Source organism: Apteryx mantelli, chromosome 6, assembly GCF_036417845.1.
Source record: "Apteryx mantelli isolate bAptMan1 chromosome 6, bAptMan1.hap1, whole genome shotgun sequence".
Taxonomy (NCBI): domain Eukaryota; kingdom Metazoa; phylum Chordata; class Aves; order Apterygiformes; family Apterygidae; genus Apteryx; species Apteryx mantelli.
The window spans coordinates 38,794,200-38,809,120 of record NC_089983.1 but is presented as its reverse complement, the minus strand read 5'-3'; the positions used below and the strand labels follow the sequence as shown (position 1 = coordinate 38,809,120).

At 41.3% G+C, this 14,921-nt stretch overlaps 1 protein-coding gene across 3 annotated transcripts in view; it reads left to right on the top strand.

Annotated features, from left to right (window-relative positions):
* The window catches only part of MYLK (myosin light chain kinase), a 231,318-nt gene that overhangs the window by 151,222 nt on the left and 65,175 nt on the right, over window positions 1-14,921 (top strand). For all 3 annotated transcript variants that reach the window (XM_013960570.2, XM_013960571.2, XM_013960573.2), the window contains exons 17-19: window positions 3,052-3,132; window positions 3,492-4,366; window positions 14,605-14,721. In XM_013960570.2, the coding sequence (XP_013816024.2) occupies window positions 3,052-3,132; window positions 3,492-4,366; window positions 14,605-14,721 (1,073 nt within the window). The remainder of the gene's footprint in view (window positions 1-3,051; window positions 3,133-3,491; window positions 4,367-14,604; window positions 14,722-14,921) is intronic.

Here is a 14,921-nt window from a genome sequence, read left to right as displayed (position 1 = left end):
CATTTAACTAAGAAAAGAGTTGCAAAACCTCATTCTGAGACTTTGCAGTGACGTGCACTGATGCACCAGCTATCGCTAGGAATCAACTTCTTTCTTTACCCTTTTCAGTTCATTCTTAAAAAATCCAATTTACTCTGCTACACTTGCCTCACACTTGGTAGGCCAGTAGGAATTTTTGGTGTGTCCCCACACTATAATTAACAGTGCTTTTTTTTCCCCCCCCTCTTTCTCCAGAGAGAGCTTCCTGGGGACATGCAGACAATAAGTCTCATCTAAGGTTCAGTGGAAATATTTGAGTAGATTCTGCCAAGAAACTAGTATTTCAAGACATTTTGAACATAAAAGCCATTCCAGGGAAAACTGATCCCACAATAGAACAGGGAGCTATTTCTAAAATTGCTTCAGGCTTTGCAGCTGGGGTTTTATTTGGTTTTTTTTTGTTGGTTTTTTTTTTAATTCATTGACATATTAAAGATAAATCCTGAGCATGGGCATTATATAGAATAATCCTGCAAAATCCAACACTTCCAAGCACTTCTTTGCCACATAGCTATGAAGCGTCACTTTTATCCATGTCCTGCGTTAGTCCACAAAAAAGGAGCCAGTGGGATCTAACTTTGTCAGGGGTTTTGTTGATATGATCCCAACGTGGAGAATGTAACGTTGCAGAAGTAATGTTGTTATTGCCAAGATTCAAAACAGCAGAGACCTGAAAGACTTGAAGTAGGGCTTGTACACTGCAAAGCTCTATTTTTTCCAATTGTCCCTATGAACCTTGCCTTGACTAGGTTCTGAAATTGCGTAAATGTAAAAATGTTTACAGAGTTTCCAGAATTATTCTGGATTGAATTTAGCATCTAAACTATCCAGTCCTTCTTAATTATTATTGCCTTGTTTCTCTTTTTCCATCCTATGAACTACAAGTACTTTGCAAAGGTGGGTCAATGTTCTTAACTACACTTTTTTAGACACTGCAACTGAATTCAGAAGACAAAATTCTGTTCTCCCTGCTCCTAAAATCAGTGACAAAACTTGCTTTGATTTCATTGGGACCAGAATTTGCCCTAAGAAAGTTAAGCCTTTGGACAAGGACATGATGAATCAGACACAGACTGGAGGTTTTTATCCAGTGGTCTGCTTTTCAGTCATTCACTTGAATCAGAAATCATAATTAAGAACAAAAACCTACCTTGTGAACCATTTGTCCATGTAGGCACTTGCATGGCCCACATGCCATAATTTGTATGTGCTTCCCAGGTTTTAAAAACAGAAAAAATTGCTGTCCTGCTTTCTTACCCCCTCCTTTATTTTCCAAACCCTGTGAAAAATAACTTAGTTTAGAGAGCTGTATTTTGCCTTCCTTATTTGCTTTCTTGTATATATGACGACTTTGCTGAGGGAAAGATGCATTGCAGAAATGGGTCCTGCAGAAATGGCATTTATCACAGTGCTCAAGGTGACACTCGGTATTCCTAGATCCTTCTTCTGGGAGAGTGCTGTTGCTGGTACTTTAACCTCTCCCACTGGTGACACAATTCTTGTGGGCAAAAACTATGGTCGTACAGTTGTGACAGAAGCTAAGCAGTGGTGCCTCTCCATTTGATATATGCTGTGAACTGTCAATTTTTCAGCTTAGGAGGCTTCTCCTACTCTGTCAGCTTTGGAGTGGTTTTACGTCCTAAAGGGAGAGTAACTGAGCTCTGGGAGATTCTGCTAGGAAGGGCTTTGGGCTAAACCGAAAGCCTGCTAGCAGCCCTGTAGCTCTGGTGAATGAGAAAGTTCTTGAGCAGTTTCAGAGTGCTTCCACCCATCTTTCGGTACCGATGGGTGTGTTGGGAGCAGGGGACACATGCATTTTTTTTCTTTCTTTTTGTTTATCTTGCTTCCAAATGGGGGTTGCACACGACAGGAAGTGACTGCCAGGTCTCCAGCATTCAGCTCGCATTGCGTGGGACTGGTTTGAATACTGTCTGCGCTGACTTGGGACTTCCCATGCCCTTTGGGCAGTCTCCGTTTGGTACTCAGATACTCTCCAGTCTTTTATATTGAGGGAAGTCAGGGTTGTGGCTTTGAGTGCTGTCCTTATGGATTGTTATCCACAACAGTTTCCTGTGTGCATAGACTGACTTGGTTTTGAAGTGTTGAATGTGTTCCTATGGCTTCTTGTTCTTAACGGCCTTAGGGACAAGTAAGGTGTGTTCTCTCCAGTCCTTAATCAGTTCAAAGGGGTCAGTCTATTTTTTTAATAGGACTTCAGGGGAGCTGTGGCAACGCTTAAAAAAACTACTGCCTGGGGGAGTTACATTTTGCTTTTGGCATCTCCTGTGTTAAGTGGAGAAGAGCTGTTTGGGGCTGGAAAGATGATATATATCTGCTGGAGGGAGTGTGCAGTGGGGGCGGGGGGAGCACGCTAATGACTTCTTTAATGGGAGCCCTTTGCAGAAGGCATCCATGGTATTCCTCTGCAAAAGGAAGAATAAGTACTCAGTACCATATATGGTGACACTTTTATGTTTTTTAATATAAACATGTACAGGCTGGAGCAATCCATGTAGATGGCTTTTGCTGATTGGTTGGGTCGGGGGGAGAGGGAAGGAAATGAGACCCTGTTTTTAATATCTTAACATTAGGAAACTTAAGAGCTCGGGACTTGAATAAATAAACAGTAGGCAGAGTTGGGAAGCTTTTCAACTTTGCAAAATAGCCCCTTCCTCTGCCTGGATTTTCCAGCTTTTGTATTTATTTTCCTTTAGCTTGTTTGTTTGCAGCTGCTTCATTCTGTAAATTGCTTTGATTTTTGTTCAGGGAGTATGTAGTTCCCAGCGTAGACAGCAATAGATCAGGAAAAGCTATTTGATATAGCTTAACTCCAAATATAAGGGGAACAAACCCACTCAGCCAACCACCACCGTGCTGGCCTTAAGAAAGGGGAATATCACACTAGGTTTGAGCTGCATTAGTGCAACACACAGTACAGCCACTTTAGCTCAGGCAAGTTACAGTTTTGGAGGGGGAAACCTCTGCTTTTCTGATTTCATTTAAACATTTCAGGAACCAAGTTGGAGAATGCAGCTGCCAGGTGTCTCTGATGCTGCGAGAGAGTTCAGCTTCCAGAGCAGAAATGCTCAGAGAGTGAGTATTTTTCCCAGGGACTTGCATGGGTGGGTTCTATTTTTTGCTCCGTTAATTCCCTGCCCTTACAGACCCAGTCTGGCTGCTGTTCAACCTAATCCCCAAATGTGACCCAACAAATTGTTTTCATCATACAGGCTAAGCACACTGTACCAAGCCAGAGGAGAGAAGATCATTTTTGTTTGTGCCCTTATATGGCTCCTGAAGTCATCATTGATGCAATAAACTAATGGAGTGTGCTCCTCTAATCAACCTCCCCTTCTATAAACACATTTTGTTCCTGCTCTGAGATTGTTCCCTGACATTTTTAAACCAGCCCCTTTCCTGGCTGACTCTTTCTTTTCTTTTTCTGATCCTAGTGGGAGGGAGTCAGGCAGCTCTGGAGAGCGAAGAGATGGTGGAGGTCATGGTACACTAACATTTGGTAGAACAAGTGGTTTCAAAAAGAGCAGCAGTGAAACCAGACCAGCTGAGGAAGAACAGGAAGACGTCCGAGGGGTGCTGAAGAGGCGAGTGGAAACTCGGGAACACACGGAGGAGAGCTTGAGGCAGCAGGAAGCTGAGCAGCTTGATTTCCGTGACATTTTAGGCAAGAAAGTCAGCACCAAAAGTTTTTCTGAGGAGGAACTGAAAGAAATTCCAGCCGAGCAAATGGACTTCCGTGCAAACCTGCAACGGCAGGTCAAACCCAAGACCTTGTCAGAGGAGGAAAGGAAAGTTCATGCTCCTCAGCAGGTGGACTTCCGTTCTGTGCTGGCCAAGAAAGGCACCCCAAAAACCCCTTTGCCAGAGAAAGTGCCACCTCCTAAGCCAGCCACTCCAGATTTCAGATCTGTGCTGGGCTCAAAGAAGAAGCCACCCGCAGAGAATGGCAGTGCTAGCACCCCAACACCGAATGCCCGCACCAATTCTGAACCCCAGAAAGCCACCCCCAATTCTGAAGCCCCTGTTGCCAAACCAGTAGTGAAAAAAGAAGAGAAGAACGACAGGAACTGTGAACATGGGTGCTCAGTGGTGGATGGCGGTATAATTGGAAAAAAAGCTGAAAGCAAAGGAACTGCAAGCAAAGGAACAGCACCATCCTTTACAGAGAAGCTTAAGGATGCTCAAGTAATAGATGGTGAAAAATTAGTTTTACAATGTCGGATTTCCTCTGATCCCCCTGCAGCTGTCACCTGGACTCTAGACAGCAAACTCCTCAAGTCATCAAAGTCTGTTGTCATCTCTCAAGAAGGTAAATTAATTGAATTAGAAGCCAGCTGGATGGCACACTATTATATCCAACTCTTGATTAATAATATTTAGTTCATTATAGGTAATGCAATACTTTAAGTCCTGTGCCAGTAACTGCTTCCAGATGCATCTTTCTTGTTATTTCAGTGCAGTACACAAGGAACAGTATTGTTTGAAATTTCTTGCAGATTCTCCTTTAACAGCCTGCAGATGTAATTTTTTATAAAGTTGAACTTCATGCATTCTGAAATGCTGCTTACATTGCTAACGGTGTTTAAAGAGCTGGTACGTGACGTTTATTTAAGCTGAACTTTAAGGATTTAGAATGTTGAAAAACAGAATAACATTATTGCTGGTTTATACATTCTGATTTAATTCCTTTGTATGTTTACTATTTCAGGCTTTTCTATTGCATTAAGAAACATGGAAGCAAAGAGGAATTGTGTTATTGAAAGAAATGGCTACAATTTTGAGTTATACAGTTAAGATCAGAGTTGAGAATTGATTTCCAATATATTCAGTAACTTGCCACAGGTGCTCCTGTAGTCTTTAGAGACAGTGAAGCATTCAAAATCATTGGTGTGATGGTTTTTAACCAATTTCAAAACAACACCTGGTTTGGTAAAAGCCCTCAAGGAGAACGTTAGTGTTGTCAAAATGAGTAATTTCTTTGTATTCCACGTTCTGGATAAACAAAACCCACTAGACTGGTTTTATACAGCATGAAAGCTAATACTATATCTAGGCAAAATGTACTTTCCTTGGGACAAAAGTGGGGAGGATAACTGATAATGTAGAAAAAAAATCCTTATTTTATATTGGTTTCATGAAACACACAGGGAATTGTATCGAGAATGATAGTGTCCTACATAGCTCGTGCTAAAAAATTTCATGGTGGTTGTAAGAACTGTAGCTTGATACATTTAATCCACAGTTTTTTTCAGTGTTAGCAAATGAGAACCAAAAGAATTTGCACAGTGGTTCACCACAAGCAGTGAATCCTTCCACAACAATCCAAGCACTGAAACATGAGGATTTAAGTTGATGCAATCAGAAACAACGTTGTTTTCCAATAGAACAAAACAGTACCTGGGTACTATGTTATGGCATAGCCAAGTGAGTAGGTGGGGAGAGAGAGATGGCAGCAGGCACATTGTGTCTGAAGTAGCAGAAGAATTTTACTCATGAACATGTGCTGATTTTTACCAGAGGGAACTGTGCAGAATAGGGGTAACTCCCATGTACATGAGAAAAGATAGAATGGAAAAAATGCCATCCCTGTGAAAAGGACTGAGATAATCAAAAAGGTGGGACCACAGTCTAATTACCCTTATCCTGAAAGAAGCCCGAATAGCAAGATTTCAGGGGTTTTCTTGGAGTTGCTTAGGGTAACAAGAAATTACACATCTGAAAGTTTAATCTCTCCTCTCAAGGTAGAGCAGAGAGAGAGCATCTCTGTATCAGAATGAATCAGGTTCTTCTGAGCTATGGTGGAGCCCCTCAAAGTACTGCAGCGTTGGTGCTGCAGTGTTGCAGAAAGCTGTTTTCTTGACTGAAAGAAGCTGTTGCAATCCTCCAACTCATACTCATTTTAAAAAAATAGTACTGTGAAGCCAAAAATCCAGTGTAGTTGGGGTTTGCTGTGAAGTGATCCTGATGTACTTAAATGCTCTGCCACCTGCCTGAGCAGAGCACGTGACACGTCCCGTCCAGTTTGTCTGGGCCAGGTGACGCTCTCAGCTCATAACACCCCAGAGCTGGCGCTTTGTCAGGGTGTCACAGATCAGCAACACTTTCCATTGGGGTAAAGAGCAAAGGTCACCACGGAATGAGGAATCCACTGTTTCAGGACAGCCATCCTGCAGGGAGTGAAGAACCTGTCCTTTTGTTTGAGTGGTACCTGTACTGTACTATTGTCACGGTTAGGTAATTGTATTATTTGTACTTAAAGGTTATGCTGCCTTTTGCATGTTTGCAGAGGCTGTGTTACACGAGGAACTGAATGGTAAGGTTTTCTCCTTTAATGCCAAGAAATGGAGCGAAGGTTACAACTACTTTTTTTTCCCCCCTATTACCTGCCTTCTGGTACATTGAAGGGACACCTTGCGTGATGGTCAGTTTAGGCTTTTTCCAGCCAGTAGCTGCTTGCTTTGGCACTTGGAGAGCAACGTGTTGCTGCTGTCATGCTGTGAGATGCTTTTATGCCAACTGTTAAGTAATTAGCCAGATATGCATGATACTTACTCAAAGCAAGCTCCAATTTTCTTAGAAATTGATTTTCTCTTTTTCCTTAATTAGGAACATGTGAATGTTTGATGGATATCGGGGTCAAGGAAGGAGGGGGAACAGTTAGCACAACAAAATTTACTGGGAACTACAGACTAGAACTGAGAAATAGCAAGTTTATGCTAAATATCAGGAAAGACTGCTCAGTAGTGGAGGCCTGTGGGTTAGTACCACAGAGACAGTGTTTGGAGCAGCTTTAAACATAGAGAACAACAATAAAACTGGATGCAGTACTTGGCATCCCAATGCCAAAAACCCCGTTTCTGTCTTTTACTCAGAATGCTGAAAAGGCAACTTGGTCAGGCCACAGGCATCATGTCCTTTAGCAACAGTGCCTTTGGCCAACCTTGGAGCGGCATCTAATGGGCTCTGGAGATGATCCCCTACAGTCATCCTCAGCTGAAAGAAGGTTGAGTCTGTGGGGAAGGAGAGGAATTTGGAGCAAAAGGACCTAGCTCACATTAATGGGCTTAGATTTTGCAAAGCCAGTTTTTACTTCTTCAGTATGATCTTGCTCCTCTTGTGTTCAGCAGCAAAATCCATTATGGAAGTGGGACAGGGTCTGTTATTAGCTATTTCACCAATTGCTTAAGCGCTGCCTTGATGTTTGATGGGGAGTGCTGGCTCTCATGTATGGAAAATACCATACATATATTTTCCTTAGGTGTCTCACAGAGGAAGAGTGGCTTAGTCCTTCTTAGTGAACTGTGTAGTGGAAAATCCTCCATCTAGAGCAAGAGATGTTTATCTGCTTCTTTGCATAGTGCAAGCCCATTTTAGTTAGTACAGGCTAGTGGTCCACAAACTGTTCAACGTGAATGGCACACGAACCTGCAGAATGACATGTATTTGTCCTTTGGAAATCAAATTAACACTCTCTGTCATTGCTGGAAAGCAAAAAGAGGCAGCAGCTTGGTGACCTCCTGGCACCAGATATACCACTAAAATAAATCCACAAAATCTCCTGGTTTCTTGAACATGGCTACTTGCTAAAGCAAGTGGTACATTTGGCTAGGAAGGACAGATTTAAAAGTATGTGCATTACACAAAATCTTTTGGTGTTTAAGAACTCCACTGGATAAGCGAGCCCTCTATGTAGTAACTCACTGAAAGTAACTTTCCTTGTCATATTTGTCCCTAGCTGACAGAAGGCCCTTTACCTGTTACAAGCGCTTCTGTTCACGTCTCCTCTGTGTGTGAAGAGGCTCACCCTACGTTCCCTGTCTGAGGCAGTTTAGCTATTAGCTTGCAAGAGAAGGGTGGACGTTAGCCCAGCTTCTTTACAGAGATGACCAAATTCGAACACCAGGCTCAGAATAATCACTGATTCTTAAGGTCTTTAGCTAATGAAAAATTATATTCTGCTCCAAAAACAGACTTTTACCTTCAGGCCTATTATTCAGTATATTTGCTGTATTCTTGTACTTAATCTAAGGCTTGCAACGTATGTTATTATTTCAGGGTAAAGTTTACATTAGCAATTAGAAGTCAGAATCTGGGCAGCATTATACTGGATGTCATGATCACATACCTAAGAACAGTCTCATTCCTTCCATTTTACACTTCAACTATTAAAAGTGTTTTATTGCTCTTTCTAATCATGAACATCGGTATTTGTTTTCTCATTCCTTTTCATAGGATACTTCCCCAAATAGTATTCTGTATGTTCATTTGCAGAAGTGATTTGTTGCTTAAAGTATCATTTTTATGGCAAAGTGAGCTACTATACCATTTTTCTTTTACCAATATATTTGACCTGGTAGGAGTTTAGAATGGTTTGACTTTATATTTTTCTTCTTTTGAACACTTGTCAGAGTGCAGTTGTCTTCACTTTCAGGATAGGCACCTATAGGTTTTTTGCCTGTAAAGTCTCAAAATTAATGGTCACTGTGACTAATGAGAAGGTGCAAGAGAAGGTGCTCACAAATTAGAGCGTTACAGATGTATGGGCAGGTTAGATGGTGTATGGTTAAAAGGTGGTTGATTTTCGTATGGAAGAATGCTGCTTTGTTTGAAGTAAGGAGTTTTTTGGTTTGTTTGAAACAAGATTTTAAGAAGGTGCCAGAGTGGAGTTAGACATATAAGGACCGTGCAGAACGAGCTTCCTAACACTGTGAGCTCTTTAGAGTGGGGACCATTTTGGTTTATGTTTTACAGGACTTGGCACAGCAGTGCCCTGTGCTGCTGTGTGACTCACTCTTGGATGCTAGTACCAGATTGGAAATTTTTGCATGGTGCAAAAGCTATTCTAGAAGAAGACAGTAAAAGGGACCTGGATGCTGGCATGCTGAGTGGACTGAGGAGTGCAAAGGAATTGAGATGCACAGTGAATATACGTGCAAACTGGCCATTTTCTAAGTCAGTTTGCTCTACTTTTTTTGGCTGGCTTTAGTACTGCGAGACTGTATACGTTGAGGAGATACCATGTAATGCAGGCTCAGGTAGAAGTGATGGTGTAGCTTAGAAAATGCCCAGAGTTTGTGTTACTTTGTGTAAGACAGTTCTTTTTGTCTTCCTAAGTGTCTTGGCAGCTTTAACAGTTGGTGATCTTGTTAGCAGTAACGCCTTAATGACTTTCTTGTGACCTAACCCAAGTCTTGTTCTCAATTGTGCATGTCTCTGTCTGTCAGTCTGGCTAGGATCTGCCATGACTTTTCTGATTTTTTTAATTAACTTGGAGCAAGAGTTTGGTGTATAATTAACAGATCCATATGTACTGCTGAATTTAGCTGGACTCGGCAGCGTAAGAAAAGCTTAAAGAAAAGCTATTTAATAAAGTTTAAGGCTAAGGAGATCATTTTAACAACAGCTCCGACACAACTCCTTGCGTGCCAAATGCCATAAAAATTCCCTCTGTACTGTCATTTGTGTCTGAAGCTTATCTGCCAGGAAGGCGTGTAGCGTAGATCTGAATACAGCAAAAGAGAGACGAATGCTATAATCCCTGGCAATTTATTACACTAGCTAATTATTTTCATAAGTGTTTTGTTTTTAAATCAAGAACCAAAGAAATGTCTTATTTCTAATTGGAATTTCTCTGGTTTCTGCTTCCACACACTGATTTCTTTTCTCTGATAAGCTAAAAAGCCTATTTGTACTTGGTATAATGACTTTGATTCTGTAATCAAGACACCTCTCTACCTCTCTATTTTTAGAGACTTGACAAGTCATGCTCTTATTAAATTCTCCTCCATAATGCACTTTATCCCTGGAGTGTTGCTTTTTTTTTTTTGGTCTTTTTAATACCTCCTCTTCAGTTGTTGTTTGTTGGTTTATTCTTTTTAGAAGACAGGCAGCAGACCCATACCTTAATATCTGCATCAGTGAGATGGAGGTCACCGTCCTATTGCTGTGCTTACAGGAGATCATTAGTCCTCTTTCCACCTTGTCACAGTGGGGCTCATGTTTGTTACTTCTGTGTTAAACCTTTAAATCTTGGATGTTGTCACTCCTTTACATAACACAGCAGTCCAGTCTGAAGACAGAGTGTCCCTTCCTGTACCTGGATATATAATTTGGCATTTCTCTATATTAAGCCCCATTTTCTTTGAGTGAATAGGACTTAGTTCAACAAGTAAATGAGATCATTTCTGATAATCGCTGTGTTCTCTCTCTCTCTCTCTCTCTCTGTCTTCCTCTGTTTTCCCTTTCCAACAGCCTTTCAATCATCTGTAAGTTTATCGCCATTGATTTATGAGTACTTCTCCATCATAGGTTAAAATATTGAATAAATTTGGTCCTAGTTTGATCACAGAGGAAGCCCACTAGAAACATACCAAGTGATGATTTCCTCTTGTCACCTTCTTCATGAGATCTTTATTTTGGCAGCTCTGACTCTGCCTAATGTGAATGTTATTATTATAGTATTAGTTTCAAGCAAAATGATATGAGATAACACAAATATTTCAGTAATCTAAGAGAGTTACCTTTTCACAGATACATTGCCAGTTGAACATGTAATCCCACGAAGAATGAAAGCAGGTTTGCTTCTTACATCATCTTCCTTAAAACCCTGTCAATGAGCAATAATTAAATCTGATTTTTTTCTTCCCTGAAACTCCTGTGAATTTTTCCACTGCATTGCTTGTTATCATTGTCACTGTATTCAGTGAATAGTTTCCTGGTCAACCCACTTGCCAGTTTTAAACATGACTGTGACATTAGCACGTTTCTGCACCTTCCCACACAGTCTGTGATTTATTAAAAATTAACACCAGTGGGCCAAAGAGCTCCTCAACCAATTTGTTATGACTTGAGGGCACCATTTCCCTTGGCCTAGTATTTATTAATGTTGCCTAAATACTCTGTAGTACTTCTTTTTGCCATGAGATACAAATGCGAAAGACATGAGAAACTTCAATCTGCGTCAGAAACAGGGAGTCGGGAGTTTGGCCAGCTAGATGCCAGAACAGGGAATTAGACCAGGAGCTGTTCTTTGTTGGTTTGTGTATTTGTTTTATATCTGAAGTTCACTTTCTGCAGAGTTTCATGGAAAGAATGCAGAAGCCTAGAGATATTTTAAACTGGTTTGCACTATTTTTGAGTAAGTCAGAAAATCCTTTAATAGCTCAAAATGCAAGGGAAAGTTTTTGTGTATCTAAACTAGAGTCTCCAGTAAACTGTCAGCTTCTCTGGTTGTTAAGGTCTTTTCTAGAGCTGCACCAGTTCCACGGCCCAAATGGAGGATCCAAGTATTTGTGTTTACTCTAATGCTGCACTTTGTGGCAGGATTTTAAAGACTATGTCAGTGAGCTCGTTCTTTAAAAAAAATATATATATATATATATAAAAAAGAAATGGAGGGATGGGGGACAAAATTCATTGTGAAATTTTTTAGATGGCTGGGATTTGTGAAGTGCCAGGATTCAGAATACCCAACTGGAGTCACCAGTCTGAGCTTTCTTACAGTTATGAGAAAATAAGCTTGTTTCAGGTCATGAAGGGCTTTTGTAGAGGAAATACCAAATACTTCATTGAAATACTTTTGGCCTTCCAGTCCCGGGAATCAACTGTAGCCCTAGATCACAGAATATAGGCCTTTTGGGTGTTTCCTGTCCTTATTAAATCTCATCAAGTCTTGCTTGTCTTTTTTTTCTGATTTCCTAAGGAAATGAGTTTTCTACGGCCTTGCTGTTTCTCAGCCTCCCTTTATCCCCCCTGCCCCAGCCTGGCTAATATTTTTTTTGAACCATTGGCCAATTTCATAATAAATAAAACCTAGTAGTCCACAGCTTTGTGAAAACTAGTGGCTAAATAAAGGAGAATGACCCAAGTTATCCCATTTCGTCTTTACTCCTCCAGTGAGGGCAGAATACCACCATTACATCTTCTGGTGGTAGCAAGAAGCCCAGCAATCCACATGTGCTTTGGATGTGCTGATCTGGTGCAGCTGCCAGGGAGTATGAAGAATTGAAAGGAGAAAGGATGCAGATTATTGCTGCAGGGAGATGAAAGTTAAGAGACAAAGGGGACAGCCCTTGAGAAGTCAAGTTTCAGTCATTCTCCTGCTCCCCAAATAACTTAATTCAAATTAAGCACCTATAAATATTCTTTTGGAATGAGCATCCTCAGCAAGACTAACGTTATTTCATGAGGACTGGACTTCCAGCAGAATAACCCAAATGCATTTTCAGTCAGATCCCTGCTATGCAGCCTGGCCAGTGCTGGATTATAAAAGTACTGCTCACAGAGAGCTGTATGCGCATGGCAACGGGAGGATTTTCATGAGAAAAAGCAAGGATTTGCTTCTAGGATTTAGTTTAATTGTGGGGAATGACCTATTGTCAGGGAGGGTTCTTTCTGCTTGCATGCTGCTTAAGGAAAAGTTTCTCATGTGTTAACTTATATTTCTGGAGTGTGCTATATGGGCAGCAGCGCAACATTATGAGTGGTGAAGAGTGAATTTATGTCAGATGAGTTAAACAAGCTGATAAACATTCAGGTCAGGGAGGGCTTTTGAGAAGGTAGAAGGGAGCTCTGTAACCCACCAGCAGAAACTAAAGCAAATGCTGGTTTGTTCCAGTCCCCTAAGGATCCAGTTATCCTTACAAACAAGGCCCTATCCCATCAGCAAGGTGGCCAGAGACCTACTTCATGTGTATGTGAATTTGTTCCATAGTTTATGTTCTTTAGCAATGGCATTTTTAGCTTCTAATGTGTGATCTGTTCTAATCATGTTATATAGATGCATACAAATTGTTTGCCTGGAAGTTATCATTGGTTTGCCCTCCAGTTGTCTCTTTAAACAGCAGAGATGCCTGAGTTTGCATTTGCTAGATGCCTGCCGGGACACTTTTGTAATGTCTCTCCTTCATTTGGAAGGAGGCTGCAGCTCAGGCTGACTCACCGAGATGAGTTGCCTGAGGGAAGGCACGTGGCTTTTCTCCTCACCCTGTAAGTTGGCTGAGCGCAGCCCATGTGAGTGAGTGAGGGGTCAGTGCTTCTCCTCTGAAATAGTTCTCGCTTAATTTCTCAGGGGGAAAAAATTGGCATTTTTTTAGAGCTTCTTTGTTTTGCTGAAAATAAGGAGGAGGGAAGAAATTGATTTGCTTCTAACCCTTGCGTGTTCCTGACAAAACAAATCTGTTGGGAACTCTTTGGTGTTTTTTTGAAAGATTTGCCTTGAATAATAACATCCAGTCTTACAGGGAGGGAAAATCTGAATGCCAAAAGCTGAGCTGCTGTGTCAGAACTGAGGTCCAGTCTCTGAGGGAAGCCAGTAAATTCCCCATGTTGCTTTTCAAGGATCAGTGTCACTTGTGACTTGTGCCATCTCCCACATCACGAGGGGAGATATGTGATGGAGAGCCTGCAGGCCAGCACTCTGAAAGGTGGAAGTCAGCCTGCAGTTAACCTAGAAAGAGAAACATGGAAAATAGCAAGAGATGCTGGGAAATCTCCTTATGTCCCAGGACATGGGAAAATGCCTAAGAAAAATTGGTTAGAGGACAGGTCAAGCATTCCAGTGAGGAAGGAGAACGCAAGCCCACATTTCACCCTCACTGCAAGGATATTTGAAAGGGGAAGGTTTGGAGTGTCATTTTTTTAAAGTGGGTTCTCCCCAGGGAGTGAAGTACTTTGTTGTTCCAAGCAATGCAAGTGAGAGTGTAAGGGATTAGGTAAACCACAGTTCTCCTTCCTCTTCCCCCAACTAGTGGGAATAGCTTCTGTTTTGGTTCACAGAGTTTTATTTTTTAAGAGGAAATGTATTTCCCTTGGGTCATACCAAGCTTCCCTTGGTAACTACAGAGCTTATGTCGCATCCTGTTTCTGCAAACCCATTGAACCCAAATTTTGGCTTTTTGTTTGAAATTAAATGGGTTCATTGCAGTGACAGATTTGATTGCCATTGATATATTGGGCTTTTTTACAGATATTTTACAAGATCAGACATTTGGTCTTTGAGCAAAAAAATCAAGCAAAAAGATGGTGGCCCTCAGTGCCATTTTTAAACTCAGGCACTAAGCTACGGTTCTACTTTCACACATGGATGCTGATGGGAGTGCTAGAAACAAGTTTGAACCAAAATACTGCAGATGGATGCTTTATAGAAGTCCTCTTATTTGCAGTCCTACACTACTAGCACTTTTGGGTAAAGACCATCTCAGTGAGGTCTTCTTATCACTGCTGCAAGGCAAAGAATGGCAGCAGAGATTCTGTTCTGGGTCTTCTGTATCCTCATCTATTGATCACTTGAGGACTGCAGGTCCAGTTTTGAGAATCCTGAGGAATATTGATATGATCTACCTTATGTATCCATGTATTTTTATTTTATTTCAGTCTTAATAAGGTTCTGATGTTGACTTTTTAAGGTCAGGACATCTTTTTCTAGTAGTGAACATCAACTGTAGTAAAAGATTGGATCATTTCATGCGTTCTGTTCCTTAGTAACACTAAGCTTTTTATGAACTGCCAAACATAATGCCTGTTTGACCTCTCTTTTCTTTGTATTAGGGACACTGTGTTCACTTACCATTGAGAAGGCTGTGCCTGAAGATGAAGGCGAGTACAAATGCATAGCTGAGAATGCAGCAGGAAAAGCTGAATGCGCTTGCAGAGTGCTGGTGGAAGGTAAGTGCTTTACTGGATATGAGAAAACCCTTCCATAGAACTTCCTCCTTTCCCCCCCTTTCTTTCACAATAACAGCCTTTATGAGCTACATACACAAAAAAGAACTCTGCCTGCTTCCTTCCTGCATGTTTTCTATCAATACGATAGTTCAGTGTCCACCATAAAGAAGCATGAGCAGAGAAATAGTGGAGCGCCAAGT